Here is a 24,966-nt window from a genome sequence, read left to right as displayed (position 1 = left end):
CTTCTACCACTGAGAATAGTCTAGAACCATCCTCTCTGGAACCACCTCTCAGGTAGTTGAAAGCAGCTATCAAATCCCCCCTCATTCTTCTCTTCTGCAGACTAAACAATCCCAGTTCCCTCAACCTCTCCTCATAAGTCATGTGTTCCAGTCCCCTAATCATTTTTGTTGCCCTTCGCTGGACTCTCTCCAATTTATCCACATCCTTCTTGTAGTGTGGGGCCCAAAACTGGACACAGTACTCCAGATGAGGCCTCACCAATGTTGAATAGAGGGGAACGATCACGTCCCTTGATCTGCTCGCTATGCCCCTACTTATACATCCCAAAATGCCATTGGCCTTCTTGGCAACAAGGGCACACTGCTGACTCATATCCAGCTTCTCGTCCACTGTAACCCCTAGGTCCTTTTCCGCAGAACTGCTGCCTAGCCATTCGGTCCCTAGTCTATAGCGGTGCATTGGGTTCTTCCGTCCTAAGTGCAGGACCCTGCACTTATCCTTATTGAACCTCATCAGATTTCTTTTGGCCCAATCCTCCAATTTGTCTAGGTCCCTCTGTATCCTATCCCTACCCTCCAGCATATCTACCACTCCTCCTAGTTTAGTATCATCCGCAAATTTGCTGAGAGTGCAATCCACACCATCCTCCAGATCATTTATGAAGATATTGAACAAAACCGGCCCCAGGACCGACCCCTGGGGCACTCCACTTGATACCGGCTGCCAACTAGACATGGAGCCATTGATCACTACCCATTGAGCCCAACAATCTAGCCAGCTTTCTACCCACCTTATAGTGCATTCATCCAGCCCATACTTCTTTAACTTGCTGACAAGAATACTGTGGGAGACCATGTCAAAAGCTTTGCTAAAGTCAAGAAACAATACATCCACTGCTTTCCCTTCATCCACAGAACCAGTAATCTCATCATAGAAGGCGATTAGATTAGTCAGGCATGACCTTCCCTTGGTGAATCCATGCTGACTATTCCTGATCACTTTCCTCTCATGTAAGTGCTTCAGGATTGATTCTTTGAGGACCTGCTCCATGATTTTTCTGGGGACTGAGGTGAGACTGACTGGCCTGTAGTTCCCAGGATCCTCCTTCTTCCCTTTTTTAAAGATGGGCACCACATTATCCTTTTTCCAGTCATCTGGGACTTCCCCCATTCGCCACGAGTTTTCAAAGATAATGGCCAATGGCTCTGCAATCACAGCTGCCAATTCCTTTAGCACTCTCGGATGCAACTCGTCCGGCCCCATGGACTTGTGTCTGGTGATTTTCCAGCATCCCATGGGCCAGTCCATCCCTGGGCTCCACTGTCCTACACCGTGATCTTCCAGAGACCCCTCTACTTTTCTGCTGGTCCTTGCCAACATAGGCCAGTGTGTGGAACTCAGCCCACCCCCACCCCACGGCATGCTGGCAGCATGAAGTGGTTGATGCTGATCTGGGTGATGTTCCAAAACAGGTGCATTCCCATTTGTTAGTGTGAGCTCAGGTATCTGTGCTTCACTGCGCTGCTCTCACTGCAGCACACTTATCCCATGTCCCATTCATGTGATCAGCAGGATGCAGGAGCTGGTGCCTGGGATGACCTTTTAGTGTTTCCCTTGCAAGCTGAAAGTCCTTCACTCTAGTGTTTTATGTAATTTATAGCATGCCACTGCAGCTCATGGGGCTGCAGAGACAAACAGCATCAGATGAACATCCCTGAGTGCAAATACCCACTTCACCCAGCTCCAATTCCTGGGTTCCCTACTGGGATGAACAGTGGAAAGGGGTTAGAAACTGGCTGTAGATGACCAGCACCAACTCCCCCTGAACTGCAGAACTCCCTGCAGAGCTGATGACTGGGTCCATTGTTCCAAGCTACCCCTCACTTGGGGCACTCTGATCTGCCAGGTAGTGTTTGGTGTTTATGACAGCAGCTGGGTCTGGTCAAGCTGCCCGACAGGTGTCTCACAGTGAAGCTGCCAGCCTTTCCTGAAGGAGTGACTTGGGTGCTTATATCTTCTCTTCAAGAACATGCTGCCTCTGTCTGCACAGCCCCATCCTGACCAGATCTCCCTCCCCCATTCCATAAGTGGTCTTGCAGTGGAATCAGAGACCTGTTCAGTGTGCCTGAGCCATCAGCTTCCCTTCCTGTGCTCTGGTGGGCTGGGGGCTGTGACAGAATATAACCCTATGTTCACACCCTATGCACTTTGTAATAATGCTTATACAAGATATGCCCTTGTGAGGTATTATTTAAAAATGCAAATTGCAGCATTATATGAGAAATTATAAACACAAGATGAAATCATGACTAAAAGTATATTTCCAGAGAAGTCTGGGGAGTGGCCAAACCAGTTCCTCAGAGACAAAGGGGAAGCTGATGCCTGAACCATGTGTAAACAAGGCTGATGGACAGTTACCTAACAAGTGGTACTCTTTGTCGGGAAAGGGGGCAAGGCAAAAATTTACATCTTAGTGAAGAAACAGCATGGAGTTTCCTTCCACACAGACTGCCTGTCACCTTGCTCTGGCTGGAAATGCTTCTCAAAGTGGATACAGGAGTATAGAAAGAAGAGGCAGAGATCCCAACGCACCTCCCCTCCCTGCCCATCACATTCACAACTAAAGAGGCAAAGGAAGCAGCCGTTGGACTCTGGGGGAGGGGAACTGACCTAAAGAGTAAAACTGCTGAAAGCATGTGGTGAAAGAACTTTTGTTTTGAATCTAATATAGGTTGTTAGGCACCAGTAAGCATTTTACCTCTATTTTTCTTGTAATGATTTCTGACTTTTATACCTCATAATTTGTACTCACTTAAAATCTCTCTCTTTGTAGTTAATAAACTGGTTTTACTGTTTTATCTAATCCAGAGTGTTCAAGTTGAAGGGTCTGGGTAACTCCATTTGGGGTAACAAATTATGTGTATATTATTCCCTTAAAGGAATAATGGACTCAGTATATATGTACTGTGCAGGAGAGGGCTGGGCAGTACAGGACATATATTTCTGGGGAAAGATCCAGGACTGGGGCTGTGTTGGGGTCACCTTGCAGCATAACCAAGGCTGGTAGGAGCCAAGGTGTGGCTGGCTGGCAGCAGCACACACAGACATGGCTGGGAGTGACTTACATGCTGAAGCTGTTTATGAGCAATCCAGGATGGAGCCTACTGCAGCAAGACATTGTAAAGGGCAGCCCAGGTTACAGGGCAGGGGTGACACAGCTACTCATTGGTCTGGATTGTACCCTGGTATGTCACAGGGGCTCCACAGTGTTGTTGCCTCCCAGACTCTCCCTCTCTCATTTCTCAGCATTTGTGCTAGGGAGCATGACATGCCAGGGATATCCATCCAGCCAGACATGTCCCTGACCCAGGACCTCTGGGCAATGACAGCACAGTGTGTGCTGCTCACTGATCATAGCATTGACCAGGCAGAGCTCTGTGACCTCCTGGGACATGGGCATTAACATGCTGTCTTGAAGTGCCATGCTAGGTGGGCCCTGCTCCTAGTTTGGCAATCCCTAACCAGGCATCTCACCTGGGAGCCTGCTCTCCTCCAGACACTTAAAAATCAGCTCCCCACCAGGACAAGTGGGCAAGATCCAAGCACACCAGCACCCAGCTTTGCCCAGGGTAGGCCAAAGAGCTGGCACAGCACCTTTGGATGCAGGGTCTACTCGGTGTGCCATGGGCACCCTTACACAGATGCTTTGTGTCCATATATTATTGCCCTGGCTCTGCCCCTAGCTGTCAGCATGCCTTGGGAGGTCTCCTGGAGCTGAAATACCACTTGCTTTCTCTGGCCTTAAGGAACAGCCTCCTCATGCCCTGCAACAGGGCTCTTCCTGGCAGCAGTGGATCCTCTGTAGGCTAGAGCACTTAGCAGCAGGGACAATGTCCCTCTTGTATCTGGACTGCCCCTTCTGTGTCAGGGCATTACTGCTTGGAGCTGCCATGTCTTGTCTTGGCTCCTGAATGGCTGTTGCGCTATCAGGGTCCCAGGGTGCTGGAGAGAATCTGTCTCAGCTGCGTTCTGTGTCATGCTGCCCTCCGCTGAAACATTCCATATTCACAGCAGACTAGAGACTGAACCCCACGATATACTGCAACTAGCAGAGCTGCCATGCATGCCTCACCTTCGCTCCTCAGCTGGGTCTTTCCTTTGGTTTCAGTTCCCCCCACCCCCAGCTGGCATTCATTCAAGAGCCAGGTGTCAGCAAACTCTGAATTGCTGTGAAAAGGGACTTGGGGGATTTTTGCCTCATTACTTGCTAAAAACCCTGTGAAAGTGCCAATTCTATCCTTTCACCTGAATAACCCCCTCACTCCATGTGCAGTGATTTGTGTCAAAGGGCTGGGCACCAGAGCTGGGCTAATAATGAGTTTTCTGGCTCCTTAGGAAAAACAAAAAAACAATTTTTAATTTTCACTTTGACCTGATTTGGGGCAGAGGAGAGGAGTGGCACTTCTCTGCCAGAGAAGTGATGCAGGGGGGCTGTCATACTACAGGCTGGGACAGCCAAATGCACAGTATGGGTATGACGTTGCACTCCATATGTTTTATGGAAATATATTTATAAGTGTGAATATGATGTAACTGGAATATGCTTCATGCAAAAGGTCTCTTGTAAAGTATCATTACAAAGCTTATGATCTACTGTGTGTGTTCATCCTATTTGTTTGCATGTGTTATTTCTATGTGTGGAGTTAGGAGAATAAGATATATGCTTGTGTTACTGATATAAACATGTTAAGTGGAAGCCATTAAGGGTGCTTCAGAACCAATGGACTGTGAATGGGTTTGTTTACCTGCGAGCCTTCCTGTGTACCTGTTTTCTAGCTCCTAGGTAATGAAGAAGGAGGTCTTACAGTGACATGTGATCATGTCACCTGAACTGGAATCCATCTTAAACCTGATGCTTTCCCATTTAGAAGGAGGGGTGGGGACGCAGAGAGACAAAAGATTCCCACCTTGTGCCAAAGCTATAAAAAGGGGTGGAACAGAACAAAGGGGACTGCCAATCCTGAGAAATCCCCTAGTTACCACCTGAGCTGGAACTAACAAGGGCTGTACCAGGGGAAAGGATTGGACCCAGACTAAGAAGGAGTCTAATCTGTGAAAGAAGCTTATTGGAGTATCTGAGGGTGAGATTTACCTGTATTCAGTTTCTTAATGTATTAGGCTTAGACTTGAGTGTTTTGTTTTATTTTGCTTGGTAACTTACTTTGTTCTGTCTGTTATTACTTGAAACCACTTAAATCCTACTTTTTATACTTAATAAAATCTCTTTTGTTTATTAGTAAACCCAGAGTAAGTGATTAATACCTGGGGGAGTGAACAGCTGCACATATCTCTCTATCAGTGTTATAGAGGGCTGACATTTCATGAGTTTACCCTGTATAAGCTTCATACAGAACAAAATGGATTTATTTGGGGTTTGGATCCCACTGGGAAGTGGATGTCTGGGTGCTGGAGTGGTTTTCAGTTAACCTGCTGAGTAGTTTTCAGTTAAAGTCTGCAGCTTTGGGGGCGTGGTTCAGACCTGGGTCTGTGTTGCAGCAGGCTAGCATGTCTGGCTCAACAAGACAGGGTTCTGGAGTCCCACGCCATCAGGGAAAACGGGCTCAGATGTAATTCTAGCACATCAGGTGACAGTCCCAAGGGGGTCTCTGTAACCAAACACATCACAATGGGAAGGGTTGGTCCCAGTCTTTGGTTACCAAGTGGTGCTCTATGGTTACCAGTTGAAGTGTGCTGGGGCTGAAGGGGCTCACACCAGCAATCCGGGGCAGGCCAATCTCCAGTGGTTGCTGGTTCATTTTTTAATCCCCAGGAAATCTCTCTCTCTCTGTTGTAGCAGAGGCCTGGGGCTTCATTTTGCTCTGTGCCTGCTTTCATTTGCCTTTCTAATAAAAGCCAAGTCCTGGAAATGCATTGCTGAAGCTAAGCCTGATACTTGACCTTGATCATAAAGAGATGAAGTAAATAAACAAGCCACAGAGCCATGTCAGTGATAAAATGTTTATATTCTGGTTATATTGAAGGTTACATGCATGTTACAGAACAGACCCAGTTGACCTAGCCTGCACTGCCCTGACATGGCAATGCCTCTGTGGGGGGACACACCCTGTACCATCCTGTCCTGAGGCCATGGGTGTGGATGGATAAGAGCCCCTTGGGGGAGCCACTCAGCACCCTACAAGACAGGCTTTATCATGGGAGCTGACCCATACAGATGTTCACCTCTTGTAGTGGGATGTGGTTTGGTTTGACATTACATGATGTTAACCTGTTCAGTGCACAAAGGGCAGATTTAAAGAGATTATGGTCCTGAAGATTCTCCAGGTTCTGTACCAGATAGGAAGATACCAGTGAAAGGCTGAGTTTTAGCTCAATAAAATACCTGAAACCATTCTACTTCTATTCAGTGCTCATGGCTGTGAGAGGCAATGGGCAAGTGTGAAAAGTGAACAATCTTGTTGTTAGCTAACATGCATTTAAATGGTATGTTTTGATTCACTGACTCACTAAGGACTCAAGTGAAGTTAACATGATTAATATATATATATAATGTGTATATAAGAATACAAATATATAATGTTGTATATATCATGCTGATACATGTGTAACATAATAAAAGTAAGAGTAACAGAGAATATATAAAATACTTGATAACAGACACATTATAGATGATATTGGTCCCATAGCAGATGTTGCTTGGGTTTCAGAATTATCCGCTTCCTCATCAGGTGGTGTCATTTGTCACTTTTCATGCTGTCTGAATGCCAGAGTGAATAAACAAAGTGAACAGTCTACACAAACACAGCTTTTAGAAATCCCAAATGCTTCTGAGGTCACATTGCACAGGCCCTTCTGTAGCTAATGGAGAACTAGGCTAAATTGGACCTAGTTCAAAATTAAGTATCTAGGAGACGAGGTTTATCCTTTCTGTCGCAGGAGTGGAGGCCAGGAGGGGCTTCTGATAGACTACACTTTCAAAAGAACTCAAACCCAGGCCCAAGGTGTCTTGCTGCCCAGGTGCCACCAGAGGTTGTTGTGATAGCACATGACAAACTAAAGCAGTTTTTAGGCTACAAACCACATCTCAGCACAGGGCCACCCAGCACATAGCTGTGCTGTCCTAATACAGCCAATATCTGGTTTTTATGGGCATGACTGCACTGTGCTTTCATGAGACAAAGAGGAATTTTCTAAGGAATTTACTATGAGAGATCTGGTTGACTGGGGAAGATCTGAGAAGTTTGAGTATCTGGTAGAAGAGCACGGGTTAGGATGTACTCACCAGTGGTTACCAAAATAAGCCACAGCACTTTTTACAGCTTCAACTGTCAGGAAATAGTCAATGTACATCTTATGCCCATGGTTCCTATGGCACATTTGATACCTATGGCATCCCCCTTTCCTTTTAATGAGTGCAAGGCACAGTCCTGACTTCACCATAAATACCCAACCCACCCCAACTTGTTCTCCTGTGTAAATTACCCTGCACAGGATTCAGGGAACAAAGATTACATGTGTTGGAATCCAAATCAGATAGCTACAAGAGTAGGCTTTTAGGATAACATTTTCAAAAGATGCCCTTAAATTTTGGGTGTGGAATGGCTGCCCATGCGTGTTTATGTGATCAGATTGGCTAGTTAGCCCTGAAGTACCTGTTTTGCAGGCATACATCTGATAACTAGGCAAACAAGCAGCTGAGCATGTAAAATTTGCATGAACAAATTTGGACACCTAGCAGAAACTGACTGAAAAACTGTGTGTATGTGTGTGATCAAGTGTGTATGTGTGTGCATATATGTGTATGGAGAACTGTGCATTTTAAGCAACCACTCAAAGGACGAGCCAAACCAGATACCTACTGGAGAATGACTTTTTAACTAGAGAACTGGAAACGTGCAGATACCTTAAACTAACAAGAAGTCACCCATTGGTGGCAGTCCATAGGGCAGGTCTTACTGGAGAAAGAGAGAGAAGTGGATTAAATATATTGCCAATTAAGACAAGATTTGTTTGGTTAACTTGCGATTACAAATTTGAATTCCTGATGTATCTGTGAGGCATTTCAGTCTTTCCAGCAACATCTTAAACAAGTAAATGACAGGCGGGAGTCTTTCTGCTGGGAGCCCCTTTGAGCCTGCATTTCTGTGTGCACTGTATGGCCATCTGTGTTATGCAGAGACATACTGAACCAAGCTCATTCTCTGAGATACCTGCACTAAAATCAGTAGAGTTACACCAGGAGTGAATGTGGCCAGCGATGGTATGGCTCTCCTATATTGTAACTGCTGAACCCGTTTTGGTCTTAGCCCCAGTTCTGTTCCTAACCTATTTCCCTTCAAAGCCAGACAGAAAAAGGCTGCTGTTGCGGGGTATTTTCTGCTCTAATCTTTTACTGTCTCAAAGGGGAGGTGAAAGATGTGTGAGGTCCTTTTGCAATGGGTTGGGCCCATTGTGATATTGCCACTGTATCACGTTGCAGACTGACTGACAGAGGAGTTACATCAGGGGTGGTTAAACTTTTTAGCCCGAGGGTCACATTGGGCAATACAAATTGTATGGCGGGCCATGAATACTCACAAAATTGGGGTTGGGGTGCGGGAGAGGGTGCTGGCTCTGGGGTGGGGTTGGGGACCATGGGTTTAGGGTGCAGGAGGGTGATCTGGTCTGGGATCGAAGATATTGGAGAGTGGCGCTTACCTCAAGTGGCTCCTGGAAGCAGTGGCATGTCCCCTCTCTGGCTCCTACACAGAGGCACGGCTAGGCGGTTCTGCACCCTGCCCCATCCGGAGGCACCGCCCCTGCAGCTCTCATTGGAGCATGTAGGAGCCAGAGTGGGGCCATGCCACAGCTTCCGAGAGCCACGTTTTGCAGCCCCCGACCCAGCGCCTCAGCCGGAGCACAGGAGCACAGGGTCCCCAACCCAGCACCCCGGCCAGAGCAGGGCTGAGCCACATGGTGCAGCCCCAACCCAGCGCCCTGGCCGGAGCGCCAGAGTGGGGCCGAGCCATGTGGTGTGGCTCATGGGCCAGCTTAAAACGGCTTGTGGGCCGTATCTGGCCCAAGGGCCATAATTTGCCCACCCCTGTGTTACATCTTCACACAGGGGAAGGGAATGAGAATACCAGGCAGCGGCCCTGTCATGAGGCCTCTAACTTTCCCAGGCCATTTGCTTGAGAGAAAGAAAAATAAATGCATTACCACAGAGTTTGTTTCCTGGACTGTTCAGCCCAGCTAGCCATGTATTTTTATTCTGTCACCATGGAAACAAGGTGTAAATATTTGGGTATGGTGGTTTTTTGATAGTTTTTGTAAGTGTATAAAAGGTTTGCAGACCCATCGTTTATTTTATTGCATGTTGCACACAGTCTCCCATGCTCTGGATTGCCAGCTCTGGATTCTGAGCGTGGGTGGCCCATTTTAACAGCCTGCGGAGAGTTTTGTAACTGATTTTAAAAAATAAAAATTCTGGATCGTCAACTGTGGAGACTGATGTCCTGTATTTAGCCACAGGCAGTCTTATTACAAGCAGTGGCATTGCAGGCTTCCTACCCTGGCACCTGCCAACTGGGACCGAGGAAACCCCCCTGGAGGAGAAAAGACATTCATGTCAAGTTCCAGTCAGTCCCTGGCCTTTTCACCAGCAGTTACTGCCAATCACGCTTCTGATGGACACTTAGTTTGAACTGGGTTGAGACCCCAGCTTTATTTCACACAGGCCACCCCCCGCCCCCCAAGTCTGCAGATGGTCACAACTTCTGGTGGCTGCTGAGCTGGGCTGGAACCAAGGGCAAAGACTAATGTCTGTGAGCTGTAATATTTTTCAAAATGAAACAAGTCTGTCACCATCCAGAAGCCCCACCGGCCCTGCCATCCTGCTTGGACACAAGCTGGCCAATTGTGTCAGCAATACAAATATGTATGCCCCATCTAAACAGAATGAGGAGCCTGGACAGAGGGAAATGAACTGCACAAAGCTCAGCACCATTTGCCATCTGTTCAAGACGCCAGGGTTTTATTTCTCCTATTTCCACTGATGGCTTTTCTTCAGGGCTGTTTTCAGCAACTGACCCAAACTGTTCTTTCAACAAGTTTTACCTCCTCTAATGAACTTTCTCTTTTGGGTTGGTGCAGAACTCTCACTTTGGCATGCTGCTCTTGAGAGAATAACTGGGACAGGCTTTCACCAGCAGGACACCCACACTGACGAGTCAAACACACCTCAAAACACCTGGGGAGCATTGAGTAAGGCTGTGCACAGGCATTGTGGGGTTGTATATGGCTCTGGAAATGACAAGCTCACTAAATCTAATGCAGGCAGAGCTCTGGGTTGCTAGGCAGCAGTCCCAGTGTTTTGGATATTTTTGTTTTATTCTTCTCCCTGTCTCCAGCTCAAAAGGAGCACTGTTTGTTCCAGCAGAGGTGGTGTGTTGAAGGGCCTATCACTCACAATAGCCTCCTGCAGCACACTGGCAATGGGAAGTGTGTTACTAGCTGAAGAGCACAGTCTGGGAGCTCCAGTTACACCCTGTACCTGGGTATGGCATGAATAGAACCATCATTGTTACCAGTTTGTGATTCTCATCCGACCTTCCTGTGTCCACACAGCAGCTGTTTTCAAAAGCAACCTTGTGACACCCATGTGTGCCTGTGCCTTCCATGCTGCCTGGCTGTGATTGGATCAGTGCATGCTGGGAAAACCCCACAGTGCTGAACGAGCAGCAAGTGGGCCGTGCTCCCGCTTGGAAAGCAGGGAGGAGAGAGGGCAGGCCAAACCAGTCATGTGGACACAGTTTGATGTGGGTGTGGAGGATCTACATTGCAAATAACAGTGTCCCACAGGATCCAGGAAGGCAACCACGAGGCAGTCTCTGTCGTGGCCAGGGGCAAGACACTGATGCTGCCATGTCTATGGTTACTAACCATGTAGCCACCATGTTCTGTGTGGACACAAAGTGCAATTAGAGTCAATCCTGTCACTAGCTGGTCTCAGACTCAGTGTCAGGGCCCCCAGAGAGCAAATGCTTCAGAAGAACTGAGGTGGCTTTCACTCAGTGGGACTCGCTGTCAAACACCTCCTCCTGCAAAGATTGTCACAACAGCACAGAGTCCTAGCGCTTAGAGCACAGTCACTTCAAGGTCTTGTGTTGTGGCGGGAAGAGGCAGGAGTATTTTAAAACCTTTCCGTGCCATTAGTATTTAACATGTTCAATTCATCCAGCTGGTCACGGCAAGGATATCACATCAGTGTAACCTGATGTGCGAGTAGGGATGGGTGAGGACACAGGGTCTAGCAGCTCAGTCATGTAGTTGTTTTGGATAAACATTGAAGTATGGATGCTTCTCTGATTCTCATCTGAGTTTATCTGAATCAAGGCTGCTCAGATCCAGCTAGAGCATTGGACACTAGGGTCTTGTCTACAGTTTACAGTTTTGTCTGCAAAAGACAGCTTTTATCAACAAAACACTGGAGGTGTACACACTACAGTGCTACTTTTTGTGGCAAAACTCTCCTGTTTTGCCAACAAAATAAAACCACCTCAATGAGAGGCAGACAGCATTTTGCGGTAAAGTTAAAGCGACAAAGCAACACTGCTGTTCGTTATGTCGATGTAACTGGCCTCCCCCAGTCTCCCACAATGCCTGCGGTGACTGCTCTGCTCACTGTTTTGAACTCCGCTGCCCTGCAGGCATGCACCCCTCGCTTTTCAAAGCTCTGGGAAACTTTGACATTACTCAGCATGGAGAGCAACACGCTGCCCTGCCTGGAGTACAGGGGAGGGGTGGATCATTGGTCTGTGAGCTGATGAGACCAATGGGATGGGATGGGAACCTGGGAGGCAGTGACCATGAGATGGTCGAGTTCAAGATCCTGACACAGGGAAGAAAGGAGAACAGCAGAATACGGACCCTGGACTTCCGAAAAGCAGACTCTGACTCCCTCCGGGAACTGATGGGCAGGATCCCCTGGGAGAATAACATGAGGGGGAAAGGAGTCCAGGAGAGCTGGCTGTATTTTAAAGAATCCTTATTGAGGTTACAGGGACAAACCATCCCGATGTGTAGAAAGAATAGTAAATATGGCAGGTGACCAGCTTGGCTTAACAGTGAAATCCTTGCTGATCTTAAACACAAAAATGAAGCTTACAAGAAGTGGAAGATTGGACAAATGACCAGGGAAGAGTATAAAAATATTGCTCAGGCATGCAGGAGTGAAATCAGGAAGGCCAAATCACACCTGGAGTTGCAGCTAGCAAGAGATGTTAAGAATAACAAGAAGGGTTTCTTCAGGTATGTTAGCAACAAGAAGAAAGTCAAGGAAAGTGTGGGCCCCTTACTGAATGAGGGAGGCAACTTAGTGACAGAGGATGTGGAAAAAGCTAATGTACTCAATGCTTTTTTTGCCTATGTCTTCACGAACAAGGTCAGCTCCCAGACTACTACACTGGGCAGCACAGCATGGGGAGCAGGTGACCAGCCCTCTGTGGAGAAAGAAGTGGTTCAGGACTATTTAGAAAAGCTGGAAGAGCACAAGTCCATGGGGCCAGATGCGTTGCATCCAAGAGTGTTAAAGGAGTTGGTGGATGTGATTGCAGAGCCATTGACCATTATCTTTGAAAACTCATGGCGATCCGGGGAAGTCCCGGACAACTGGAAAAAGGCTAATGTAGTGCCCATCTTTAAAAAAGGGAAGAAGGAGGATCCTGGGAACTACAGGCCAGTCAGCCTCACCTCAGTCCCTGGAAAAATCATGGAGCAGGTCCTCAAGGAATCAATTCTGAAGCACTTAGAGGAGAGGAAAGTGATCAGGAACAGTCAGCATGGATTCACCAAGGGCAAGTCATGCCTGACTAATCTAATTGCCTTCTATGACAAGATAACTGGCTCTGTGGATGAGGGGAAAGCGGTGGACGTGTTGTTCCTTGACTTTAGCAAAGCTTTTGATATAGTCTCCCACAGTATTCTTGCCAGCAAGTTAAAGAAGTATGGGCTGGATGAATGGACTATAAGGTGGATAGAAAGTTGGCTAGATTGTCGGGCTCAACAGGTAGTGATCAATGGCTCCATCTCTAGTTGGCAGCCGGTATCAAGTGGAGTGCTCCAAGGGTCGGTCCTGAGGCCGGTTTTGTTCAATATCTTCATAAATGATCTGGAGGATGGTGTGGATTGCACTCTCAGCAAGTTTGCAGATGACACTAAACTGGGAGGAGAGGTAGATACGCTGGAGGGTAGGGATAGGATACAGAAAGCCCTAGACAAATGAGAGGATTGGGCCAAAAGAAATCTGATGAGGTTCAACAAGGACAAGTACAGAGTCCTGCACTTAGGACAGAAGAATCCCATACACCGCTACAGAGTAGGGACCGAATGACTTGGCAGCAGTTCTGCAGAAAAGGACCTAGGGGTTACAGTGGACGAGAAGCTGGATATGAGTCAACAGTGTGCCCTTGTTGCCAAGGCCAATGGCATTTTGGGATGTATATGTAGGGGCATTGCCAGCAGATCGAGGGACGTGATCGTTCCCCTCTATTCGACATTGGTGAGGCCTCATCTGGAGTACTGTGTCCAGTTTTGGGCCCCACACTACAAGAAGGATGTGGAAAAATTGGAAAGAGTCCAGCGGAGGGCAACAAAAATGATTAGGGGACTGGAACACATGAGTTATGAGGAGAGGCTGAGGAAACTGGGATTGTTTAGTCTGCGGAAGAGAAGAATGAGGGGGGATTTGATAGCTGCTTTCAAGTACCTGAAAGGGGGTTCCAAAGAGGATGGATCTAGACTGTTCTCAGTGGGAGCTGATGACAGAACGAGGAGTAATGGTCTCAAGTTGCAGTGGGGGAGGTTTAGGTTGGATATTAGGAAAAACTTTTTCACTAGGAGGGTGGTGAAACACTGGAATGCATTACCTAGGGAGGTGGTGGAATCTCCTTCCTTAGATATTTTTAAGATCAGGCTTGACAAAGCCCTGGCTGGGATGATTTAGTTGGGGATTGGTCCTGCTTTGAGCAGGGGGTTGGGCTAGATGACCTCCTAAGGTCCCTTCCAACCCTGATATTGTATGATTCTCTGACTATATGGGAGAACGTGGAGGGAAACACAGGAGGCTTAACGTGGAGTCCTGCTCTCCCTGGAACTAGGAACACAGTGACAGACAGAGCAAGGGTGATAGGGGAGAGACTGCTGTGCTGTGCAGAGCCAGGAAGGAAGGAGGGGCCTGTTGTGTGTGGGGGGGCATTCTCCCCTCCACCTCAGGATTGTTTGGACTTACAAAGACAGCACAGTGACACACTCACTCTCCCCCAACACACACACTCCCCCCACGCACACTCTCTCATATACACACACACACACACTGTCACACGCTCTTCCCCCCCCCCCCCCCCACACACACACTTTAGTTGAAAAGCAGCTGGCAATCTAGTGGGATGTCCATTGAATGAGAAACTTGCATCATGTAATGCTGTACCTGCCCCACGAGGCATTGCAAACTCAACCCAAAGCACCCTGCGGCCAGTTACACAGTGGAATAGCTACCCACAGTGCACTGCTCTGTGTGTCGATGGAAGAGCCGGTAGTGTGGATGCGCTCTGCCAACACAAGGAGCATAGTCTGGACATGCAATAGCAGTTTAATTAAAGTGATTGCTCTATGGCGGCATAACTTTTGTTGACAAAACTCTGTAGCGTGGACAAGACCTAGGACCGATAAGATCTACAGGCCACAGCTCTGTGTAACAGATGAGTGCCAAGGCTCCTGCAAGCCTCCTCTGCATCTCCATGGAGGTACTCTGGACAAGCTTGTTGTCAACTGGCTGCTGAGATGACTCTCAGTAATGCAGTCTAAGACCAATGGGTAAAATCACTAGGGCTTTTTCATAACAGGGATCTTGGGAAGGGAGCAGGGAAAGAGACTGTAGAAGAGGAGACACTTGGCACATAGGAGAGAGTCCAAAACAATGTGGAAGGAGTTTAGCAGTGCAGTTGAGTGCTTTCTCAGTTTGGTATCTTTAAGGCAAAGCAGCTACAGACTAAAGCTGGGGTTTGGAAAGAGGCAATAGCATGGCTCACAGTGACTGCCTAGCAAGGAATGCATTGCACAGGCTTGCTACATTGCTACTTGATTAACTCTTGATAAAACTCTGACCGCACAAATCTGGGCAGGGAGTCCTTCTCCATCAGGGCAAAGATCCGCTTCTGAGCCTCATTGAAGCTGCTCACCGATGGCTCCACCAAGTTCTTCATGGTCACAGCTTTGGTGCAGTGGTCTATGTTCACCTGTGATAGGGACACAATAGGAAGTGAACAGGAGAAGGACTCAGTGCCCTAAGCAAGGGAGTGGGAACCATACTGAGCTATCCAGATACAGATGTGCAAACAACGAGGTAAGTGATCAAAGCCAGGTTCATTGGGTGCTGGGAGACGCTAGTCCTGACTCCATAGTTCAGGTGGAGCTTTGTTCTATATCTAAAGAAGGGATTCAACCTCTTAGTTCTATGTGAAAAATAGCATATACCCTCCCCAGAATTACAGCACCGACTCTCTGGGAGTGAAGGAATGTTCTGGGAATTCACACGAAAACCCTTTCATTAGTTTATGATTTAAAATTAATATAAACTGGGTCCTTGATGAAATTTACCATTTTGTTGGTCTTTTCTTTGTCCAGAATGTTGTTAATAATGAAATAATACAGACATGTTAAACTTTCCATATTGATAAATTGATTGAAATCTTATGCACAGGCTGCATCTGGAGAAATCTCGTTGAGATCAGATTAAGTTAATAATAATTATATACAACATCCTTATGATTATGATTAGACAAAGGCAACTCTTACAAGTGGAGCTATTGTGCTATTAGAGATAACTTTATCAGTCACCACTCTGCCTCTACAGCTAATTTGCATTTAACAATCCTATTCTCTGCAATGACCCAGTGGTCTGAGGGAAACTGGACCCATGGACACTGGACACTTAAAGTGTTCCAAGAATGCTAGCTTGGGCACCTGTGCTGGAAAGGCAAGAGCACAGGGGAGCCCTACAGCACAGAAACACTAGGGCAGGGCTCTCCCCATCTCCCCCTGCACAGAACACCATCGCACTGACACAGCTCTCTAAACCTGCAAGTTAGGGGGCACATTCAGCAGTGCACTTCAGCTGCTTTGCCCTACTCTGGTGATACAAAGCAGCTGTACTCCCTGTGTAACTGGCTAGCGTGCTCTGACTTCTCTGTGTTGGTTTGGCGCTCTGCGGAATCTGCCCTTAGAAGTTCAACTACAGAAAAATGGTTTAATGTCAATGCTGAATATTATCATCTCCTTGCCAATGCTGCATTCTCATTTGGGGTTCTCTTTTAAAGTCTGTGTATGCAATTGTAAATAATTTTTCAAAGCTAAGGAAATTCCCAGACAAAACTTACATTAAAAATCATTATCTAATATGGGAGCTCAGACACTAAAATGCCTTCAGCCCAGTTCTACCATCATTGTATGGAGTTGCTGCAGGCAGAGTTAAAGCTGGTAAGCTGCGTAGAGGCCGAGAGTGTGGCTGGGTTGATAGTGCACTGGCCTATGACTCAGGATACTTTGGTTCTAGTTCTAGACCTGCTGATCTTAGGCAAGTTACTGCCCCTCTCTGTGTCTCCATTTTCCTATCTGTAAAATGGGATTAATGTTACTGACCTGCTTTGTAAAGCACTGTGGGATGGAGAGTGTTAGAATATAGATATTCAGGCCTGCCTGTAAAGCCCTATACTTTAAGAACTCAGGTGTATTTTTATCACTTAGCTAGTTACAGGGGTATAAAAACAAAGAATCAAAATCACAGTCCACCTATGTATGGGCCTTCTCTCACTAGGATAGTCTGAGGCCTTGTTCTTAGGCTAAGGCCTTTGGCTGAGCAGCAGGGGCAGCAATAAACTGGGAAGTATTCAGTCATATACTCACATCCCAAACCAGTCATATTGAAATAAGGTGATATTAGGCTGTTAGAAAGACAATCCTGTCCTCATAGTGCCCATCGCCACCAGATAAAGAAACAGATCTTAAGATGGTTAAAGAAAATTTAGTTTGATAGCATTCTATCAGGCAAGAAATCACTTATCAATGATTGTGGTTGTGAAACTCTCATTTCTGTATTGTTTTATCTTTGTGGCCCCCACTTTTCTATTGTTAATCTGTCTGGTTCTCTAATTGTTTCAGTCTGCTGTATAATTAATTTTGATAGGTGTAAGTTAATTAGGGTAGTTGGATATAATTGGTTAGAGAATTATGTTACAATATGTTAGGATTGGTTAGTTAAATTTCAGTAAAATGATTGGTTAAGGTATAGCTGAGAATATTACTATATTAATATAATATTACTATATAAACTTGGGTCAAACAGGAAGTGGAAGGGGAATTGGAATCATGCTTGCTGGGGGGGTCGGGAATAGGGAACGGGGAACAGGGACATGGGCAAGGCTCTGTGGGAAGCGGGACACAGAGTAAACGCTCTGCGGTGTCAGAGCTGGGAAGGGGGACACGGGGTAAATGCTCTGTGGCATCAGAGCTGGGAACAGAACACTGGGGAACAGACTCTATCAGAGATAAGCCCGAGTGGTATGAAAGGCTTCGGACTATGCTTGCTTGGAAACTAACCCCAATAAACATCACATTGTCTGCACTTTGGACTTCTGGTCTTTTGCTGCTTGCTGTCTGCGTGACAAGAACCAGGGAAGTGGGAGGGAGAAGGGAAAGCCCTCTAACAGAGAATGCTAGGTAAGAGCTGTGTAATTCTTCCCTTAATGTGTTTAGATTTCCCTTAACTCTGATTCTCCTGGTTTTATTATAGTGGCATGGGGAGGCCACTATAGTTAAGGTCCCATCATGACATCTGTTTAAAGTCTGACCGCTCTAAAATCTACATGCTTAGCTGTAGTTGGATTCCTTTGCAATTTGGTGTGCCTTTGGGGGCTGTGGGGGAGGGTTAATGACCCAAGTTTGGAGCCATTGCAGCTAAGAGATCTGGCGATATAAGCCCTAGAAAAACAATTTTAAAAAGAGTTTCTAGGTGGGTTTTGGTTTTGCCGAGAGCTAGAGAGCCAACTATTGATGTGAGGTGGGTCAACATGATCTCAGTCTCTTGAGTTTTACCCAAGGTAGTGCTTGGTGCCCAGTAAACCTCCGGCGACCCAAACTGAGAACACATTTTTACATGGCGCATGCGCCAATACCAAGGTGCAGGGGAGCATTAGTGCCCCAAAGTTGGGGTCATTTGAATTAGTGGTTCCCCCATTACAGGCGCCCCCAAAACAGTTTTCTTCTGCAGCCTTGTATTAGTAAGCTGTGAGGTACTAATGACTGGATGAATCACAAGCCTCATTGTTACTGATGGCTGTGAACTCCCCCTTCCATTAACATAGCTAAGGCTGAGTGAATCACAACCTCCATCTATGACAAAAGGAGTTTTGGACTAAATGGCTGGTGGTTGCTACAATTTGTGAGTCATGGGTGGCAGTTTTATTGTGGGGAGAATAGACATTTGACTGCTTCCTGGGAGGGAAGGGCTATTGGGGGTTGGAGGAGTGGGGGAAATAGTAGGAAAAGGATTTGGAGCTGCAGCGAGGTGAGTCGGGCTATAGGGAGTGGAATAAATGGGGATGGATGGTAGGGTAGGATAGGGGAGAGAGCTTGGGGGCTCAGGTGAGGGGAGCCTGGCACCCAGCTGTGTCAGCACACTCCAACCCCTCCAAGCTCTGTCAGTACACCCCAACTCCCTGCACTCCAAGCTCTGTCAGTGCACCTCCCCGCTGTACATCTGCACCTCCCTGCTGTGCTGGTGCACCCCAAATCCCATAGATTCCAACTCTGCAGCTCTGCCAGTGCACCCCAAGTTCCATGTGCCCCTGGCTCTTCCAATGCACCCCAAAACCTCTGCATCCCCAACTTTTCCAGTGCACCTTAACCTTCCTGCAGCCCATCCACCCTTCTGCCCCAGACCTGTCAGTGCATTCTAACCCCCCTACACCCCAATTCCAGTGCCCCACAACCTGCCTTCACTCCACAGCTATGCCAGTGCATCCTAACCCCCCTGCACCCTAACCTTCTGCATCCCCAGCTCTGCAAGTGCATCCTAATGATCTTGCATCCCAATACCATTGCTCTGTACCACAGCTGTCCCTTGCTCCAGGCACTGCATGTGGATTGGGTTATGGGGTAGTGGTGGTAATGGCAATAGAGACGTTTGCATACCAGAGAGTGAGGACTTCAAGGAGATGCATTCCATGCCTGTGGTGTGGAGGGCTGGGTACAGAGACATGTCTGGGGAAGTGTGCCAAAGCAGGTCTGGTGGGACCCCGCTGATGTGTGTGTGTGTGTCTGTGCACACATGTGTGTTGGTGAATGGCTGGTTTAGTATGTTAACTGTGGGACATGATACGTACAACTGCCTAAATATCTACTAACTCCTACCAGCCACATATCTTGTTAAAAAAAAATAGGAAATTCAATGGGAAAAAACCTACACTGATGAAAGGTTAAGGTTGCCTGGTGGTATGTTGAGAGTGTCATCTGGAATCCTGTGGGTGAGAGTCTCTAAATCTACCCCTAACCCAATCCTGTGGGTTGTAAATGGAGATGAAGCACTCTTACATTTTATCAACTGTAGGATTGGCAGAGGAAAGGTATTTGTGTCAATGGGTCATATTCGGATATTGCTGAGAGAGGGCAGATGTAAGGTTGCATGGGAAACCTTAACTGTTCTTTTCCTGGTTTTCAGAAATTTGAGTTTTGTGCAACTGAGCTTTCTGCCATGGGACAACATATCACCAAGCAACCATAACTATGCATTACTATAGCTTTTTGCCATGGATTAATACTTAGTTTGGGGATAATTGTGACATTGCTATAATGTTGTTTCCCTTAAATTATCAATACAAACTCTCAACTTTAACATCATCTTATCATAATTTGTGTGTGGGAATATACAAAGAGACAAGCCATCAGAGGGGCAACTGTGACTTCTCCCCTGCAGCGTCCCAGGCTGTCTTTCCTGCCTTTTCCCACTCTTTGTTTCTTTGGGCCATAGGCTTTCTCCACAAGTAGGAGATCAGTGGATTTCCTGCACCTGTCCCGGCACTGCTGGAAGTGATGAGATCCCCCAGATGGAGCTAAGAGATGGAGGGGAATGGTGGAGACAACTCAAGCCTTGTGCTTGGAGAAAGGACAAAGGGAGGGATGCAAAGAAGGAGCAAGTGGGTTAGGAGATGGGCCTGCAGCAGCATTTTGAATAGCTGTGAGTGTTAGTTTGGAGGCCTGAGGTCCAAGAGGAAGAGATCATAATAAACAAGGCAGGAGATGCAAGGGGCTTGGACAAGAGCTTTGATCAGCTTTATAGGCAGGTAAGGCTGGGTATTCCCAGTGTCCTAGGGGCCACAGCAGTGAATTTTAGATACAGCTTGGATGTGTGGGTCTGGGTGAGGGCCAGGTCAAAGTGACATGTTGGTCACCAGTGTGAGTGACAGGGAAGCTAGGGATGTAGTCTGGGGTGACAGTGGAGAGAAGGAAGGGTTTGGGGGAAGATGAAGAGCTCCATTTAGGCCATTTAGGCTGTGTTAGATTTCCCTGAGAGATGTCAGAGACACAGGTGAGATGTCAGTGTGGATGGAGCAAGACAGATCTGCGGGAGACAGGTAAACTAGTGAGTCATCACCATAAAGATAAAGCTGTTGCTGGCGTCACAACATAACTAAATACATGCACATTTCTCAAGTGTTCCTTACCAGGGTAAGCCAGTTCACTAGCTCTAGGGAGGAATGGAAGCTGGTGTGACTGAAGTGCAGCCACCAGGCATGGGGCGCAGTGACCCTTCTCTCTGCACTAATGCAGAATTGCATGCGGGGAGCTGCAGGCTCCTTGGCTGTGCCTCTGGATTGTAGACCAGGTGGTTGGAATCTGCTCCAATTTTTGCACATTTTCTATGGCTCTTCAGGTCTAGACAAGATGCCAATGTGGCTTTCTGCTTTGGTGCTATCAGTACTTGTGTCATGTATCCATCCCTCTCCACATCAGCCACCCTCTGACTGGACTGACCTCTTTAGGTGCCTCCATCTGGATGAACTCCTCATAAATTTTCTTGGCCTTCTCAGCCATCTTGGTGGGGGACTTGATTTTCTTGTATTCTTCACAGGCAATCCAGAACTCAATGTTTTCCTCACTGAACTCGGATCTAAGGAAGCTCCTGAATCTGGCAAGCCCATCTGCTCAGAGAGAAAATTGGGAAAGGCTCCTCTCAACATCACACTCCCCAGTACAATCAGCTGGAAGAAATGAATTTGACATGGCTGGAGCAGTTTGGGAGTGGAAGGGAAATGGAGCCATCCCAGACCATGCACATCCAGCTCTGCCAGACCCAACCTTTGTTCAAGGTGTTTGCGTTGACAATGTGAGATCATATCACCATGTTATGACATGGCAGAGAGCAAAGACCATGCCGTGCTGACCTGTGAGGCTGTGTCTGATCGCAGTGATCCCTTCATGCAATTAGCACCGCAGAACCCATCAGATGTTCAATTTCAAGTTCTCTGTACATTGTGAGCAATTACAAAATCCAAACCCAATCTTCTCTCACCTCACAAACAAGCTCTTTTCAGTTACAAATGTGTTTAGGCCCTCAGCAAACAAGCCCAGCATTGTTCAGGTGCTTGACTTTGGCAATCCTGTTCTGGGACACCCTGAGCCCTGGGGAAATGGCACATCTGAACCCAGACCCAGATCTGAATTTCCTATCTGGCTCTTGTCTCTGCAAGGGCCCAAACCAACAACCAAACTCCTGGAGTTCCCTCCTGCATGTCCCAGGTATGGGGGTGTGGAGCAGCATGGGTGCTACAGGGAGCAGCATGGGTGTACCATAATGCATTTGAGTGCATTTGGGGGGAAGGAGCCTGCTTGTGCAAGTCTGTGCTTGATTCACAGGGAAAGGGAGGAAGAGAGAGACGGTATAAGAGTGGAAAGAACATAAGTATATATGGGAGGGGTCAGAGGTTCCGTTTGTGCCCCTGGCTGGCAGTGCTGTGGGGTGGGGTTGGGCATTCCCCTCGTGCCCCTGGCTGGCAGTGCTGTAGGATTGGGTTCCCCTCATGTGCCTGGCTAGCAATGCTGTGGGGTGGGGTTCCCCTCATGTGCCTAGCTGGCAGTTCTGTGAGGTGGGGTTCCCCTCGTGTGCCTAGCTGGCAGTGCTGTGGGGTGAGGGGGTTTCCTCTCATGCCCTTGGCATAGTTAGTATCTACACTCAAAGTGATATAGTGTGCCACTGTAGCGTTTCAAGTGTAGACAAACTGTTACAAATAGCATAAGGGAATATCTGGTTTGAACTGGCCCCATGACAGTCCAGGAGAACTTTGTCACTGACTTCAATGGAGCCACACAGCATGGACGTTTTCTCTGGATCTGTAAACAGGGCCGTGAAGCTTACCCACTAGTGCATTTCTGTTGCATTCCACAAGCTTGTATAGAAAGCCTGTCATCTAAACCAGCATCACTGACCAGGGCACTGGGAGATGGAAGAGTAAGGAACCAGTACATAAAAATGGCCATATTGAGTCAGACTAATGGTCCATCTAGCTCAGTATCTTGTCTTCTAACAGTGACCAGTGCCAGATGCTTCAGAGGGAATGAACAGAACAGGTATCGTCAAGTGATCCATCCCCTGTTGCCCATTCCCAGCTTTTAGCAAACAGAGGCTAGGGACACCATCCCTGCCCATCCTGGCTCATAGCCATTGATGGACCTATCCTCCATGAACTTATCTAGTTCTCTCTTGAACCCTGTTATAGTCTTGGCCTTCACAACATCATCTGGCAAAGAGTTCCCCAGGTTAACTGCATTGTGTGAAGAAATACTTCCTTTTGTTTGTTTTAAACCTGCTGCCTTTTAATTTCACTGGGTTTTTGTGTTATGAGAAGGAGAAGGAGTAAATAACACTTCCTTATTTACTTTCTCAACACCAGTCATGATTTTATAGACCTCTATTATATCCTCCCTTAATCATCTTTTTTCCAAGCTGAAAAGTCCCAGTCTTATTAATCTCTCCTCATACGGAAGCTGAACATTTTTGTTACCTTTTCCAATTCCAATATATCTTTTTTGAGATGGGGTGACCATATCTGCACACAGTATTCAAGAGGTGGGCGTACCATGGTTTATATAGAGGCAATATGATATTTTCTGACTTATTATGTATCCCCTTCCTAATGATTCCCAGCATTCTGTTAGCTTTTTTGACTGCCACTGCACATTGAGCACATATTTTCAGAGAACTATTTATGATGATTCCAAGATCTCTTTCTTGAGTGGTAACAACTAATTTAGACCCCATCATTTTATATGTATAGTTATAATTACGTTTTCCATTGTGCATTACTTTGCATTTATCAACACTGAATTTCATCTACCATTTTGTTGCCCAGTCACCAGTTTTGTGAGATTCCTTTGCAATTCTTTGCAGTCTGCTTTGGACTTAACTATCTTGAGTAATTTTGTATCATCTAAAAATTTTACCACCTCACTGTTTAAACCTCTTTCCAGATCATATATGAATATGTTGAACAGTACTGGTCCCAGTACAGATCCCTGGGGGACACCACTATTTACCTCTCTTCATTCTGAAAACTGACCATTTATTCCTACCTTTTGTTTCCTGTCTTTTAACCAGTTACTGATCCATGAGAGGACCTTCCCTCTTATCCCATGACAACTTACTTTGCTAAAGAACCTTTGGTGAGGGACCATGTCAAAGGCTTTCTGAAAATCTAAGTACACTATATCCACTGGTTTCAGAGTAACAGCCGTGTTAGTCTGTATTCGCAAAAAGAAAAGGAGTACTTGTGGCACCTTAGAGACTAACCAATTTATTTGAGCATAAGCTTTCGTGAGCTACAGCTCACTTCATCGGATGCATACTCAAGCAGCTCCCATTCTGGGAGCTGCTTGAGTATGCATCCGATGAAGTTGGGAGCTGCTTGAGTATGCATCCGATGAAGTGAGCTGTAGCTCACGAAAGCTTATGCTCAAATAAATTGGTTAGTCTCTAAGGTGCCACAAGTACTCCTTTTCTTATATCCACTGGATCACCCTTGTCCACATGCTTGTTGACCCCTCCTAAAGAAATATTAGTAAATCTAGTAGATTGGTGAGGCATGATTTCCCTTTACAAAAACCATGTAACTTTTTTCCAACAAATTATGTTCATCTATGGGTCTGATAATTTTGTGCTAATTCTGGGCATCAGACTTTACCACAGAAGCTGCTAGGTGACCGGTCCTGGACTTGCTCTCCCCAGGTAACAAAGACAGAGAATGCACTGACAGAATGGGGGTGCTGGAACAAATGGACACAGGAAAGAACAGAACTGCATGGTGCATAGCCAAGAGGGCTGAGAATTTATGAGCTTCTAGAAATGCATTCCATCTATTACTAAAGAAGGCTATTTTTCTAAAGAGCAGCTATTCAGCTGTCATTTACAGATGGATGGAATTCCATCTTCCCAAAAGAAAATGTTGACAAAAATTGCTGAATTTCCCCCCCCCCCACCCCCGCACATACACACACATTTTCACTGAACACTGAAAACTGAAATATTTTGGCCCAAACCTCCACATTTTCTTTTTTGACAAAAAGTTAAATTTTCCTGCAGAAAGCAGAAACTGTTCATGAAAATAATGTTGTCCAGTCCAAACAATGCTGTAACTTGCTGTATCTAGGGGTTCTGAGGCAGTGACCACTGTGATCCTTTCTGGCTGTGGAATCCATGAATGTCTGACTCAGTAACCATCTGGGAGAATGCACCTACCTCATCCAATCACTAACTCACCTGTGCCCAGTGGAGGTGAGATGGGATTGCAGAGCACAGGACACTTCACTGGAGGGGAGATGTGAGAGATAGCCACAGTGACCCTTTCACTCAGCAGAGGGGCATG

The 24,966-nt window shown here is 46.7% G+C and overlaps 1 protein-coding gene across 1 annotated transcript in view; it reads right to left on the bottom strand.

Annotated features, from left to right (window-relative positions):
• Window positions 1-6,005: 6,005 nt before the first annotated feature.
• LOC102943840 (regulator of G protein signaling 5) overlaps window positions 6,006-24,966 on the bottom strand; it is a 71,524-nt gene continuing 52,563 nt past the window's right edge. Inside the window, exons 4-5 of the mRNA XM_027818682.3 lie at window positions 21,083-21,249; window positions 6,006-15,291 (exon numbers count right to left, since the gene is read on the bottom strand). Coding sequence (XP_027674483.1) covers window positions 15,130-15,291; window positions 21,083-21,249 — 329 coding nt within the window. The 3' untranslated portion in view covers window positions 6,006-15,129. The remainder of the gene's footprint in view (window positions 15,292-21,082; window positions 21,250-24,966) is intronic.

This window comes from Chelonia mydas, chromosome 8, assembly GCF_015237465.2.
Source record: "Chelonia mydas isolate rCheMyd1 chromosome 8, rCheMyd1.pri.v2, whole genome shotgun sequence".
Lineage (NCBI taxonomy): Eukaryota > Metazoa > Chordata > Testudines > Cheloniidae > Chelonia > Chelonia mydas.
The sequence above is the reverse complement of the archived record's forward strand: the minus strand, read 5'-3'. Positions and strand labels throughout refer to the sequence as shown.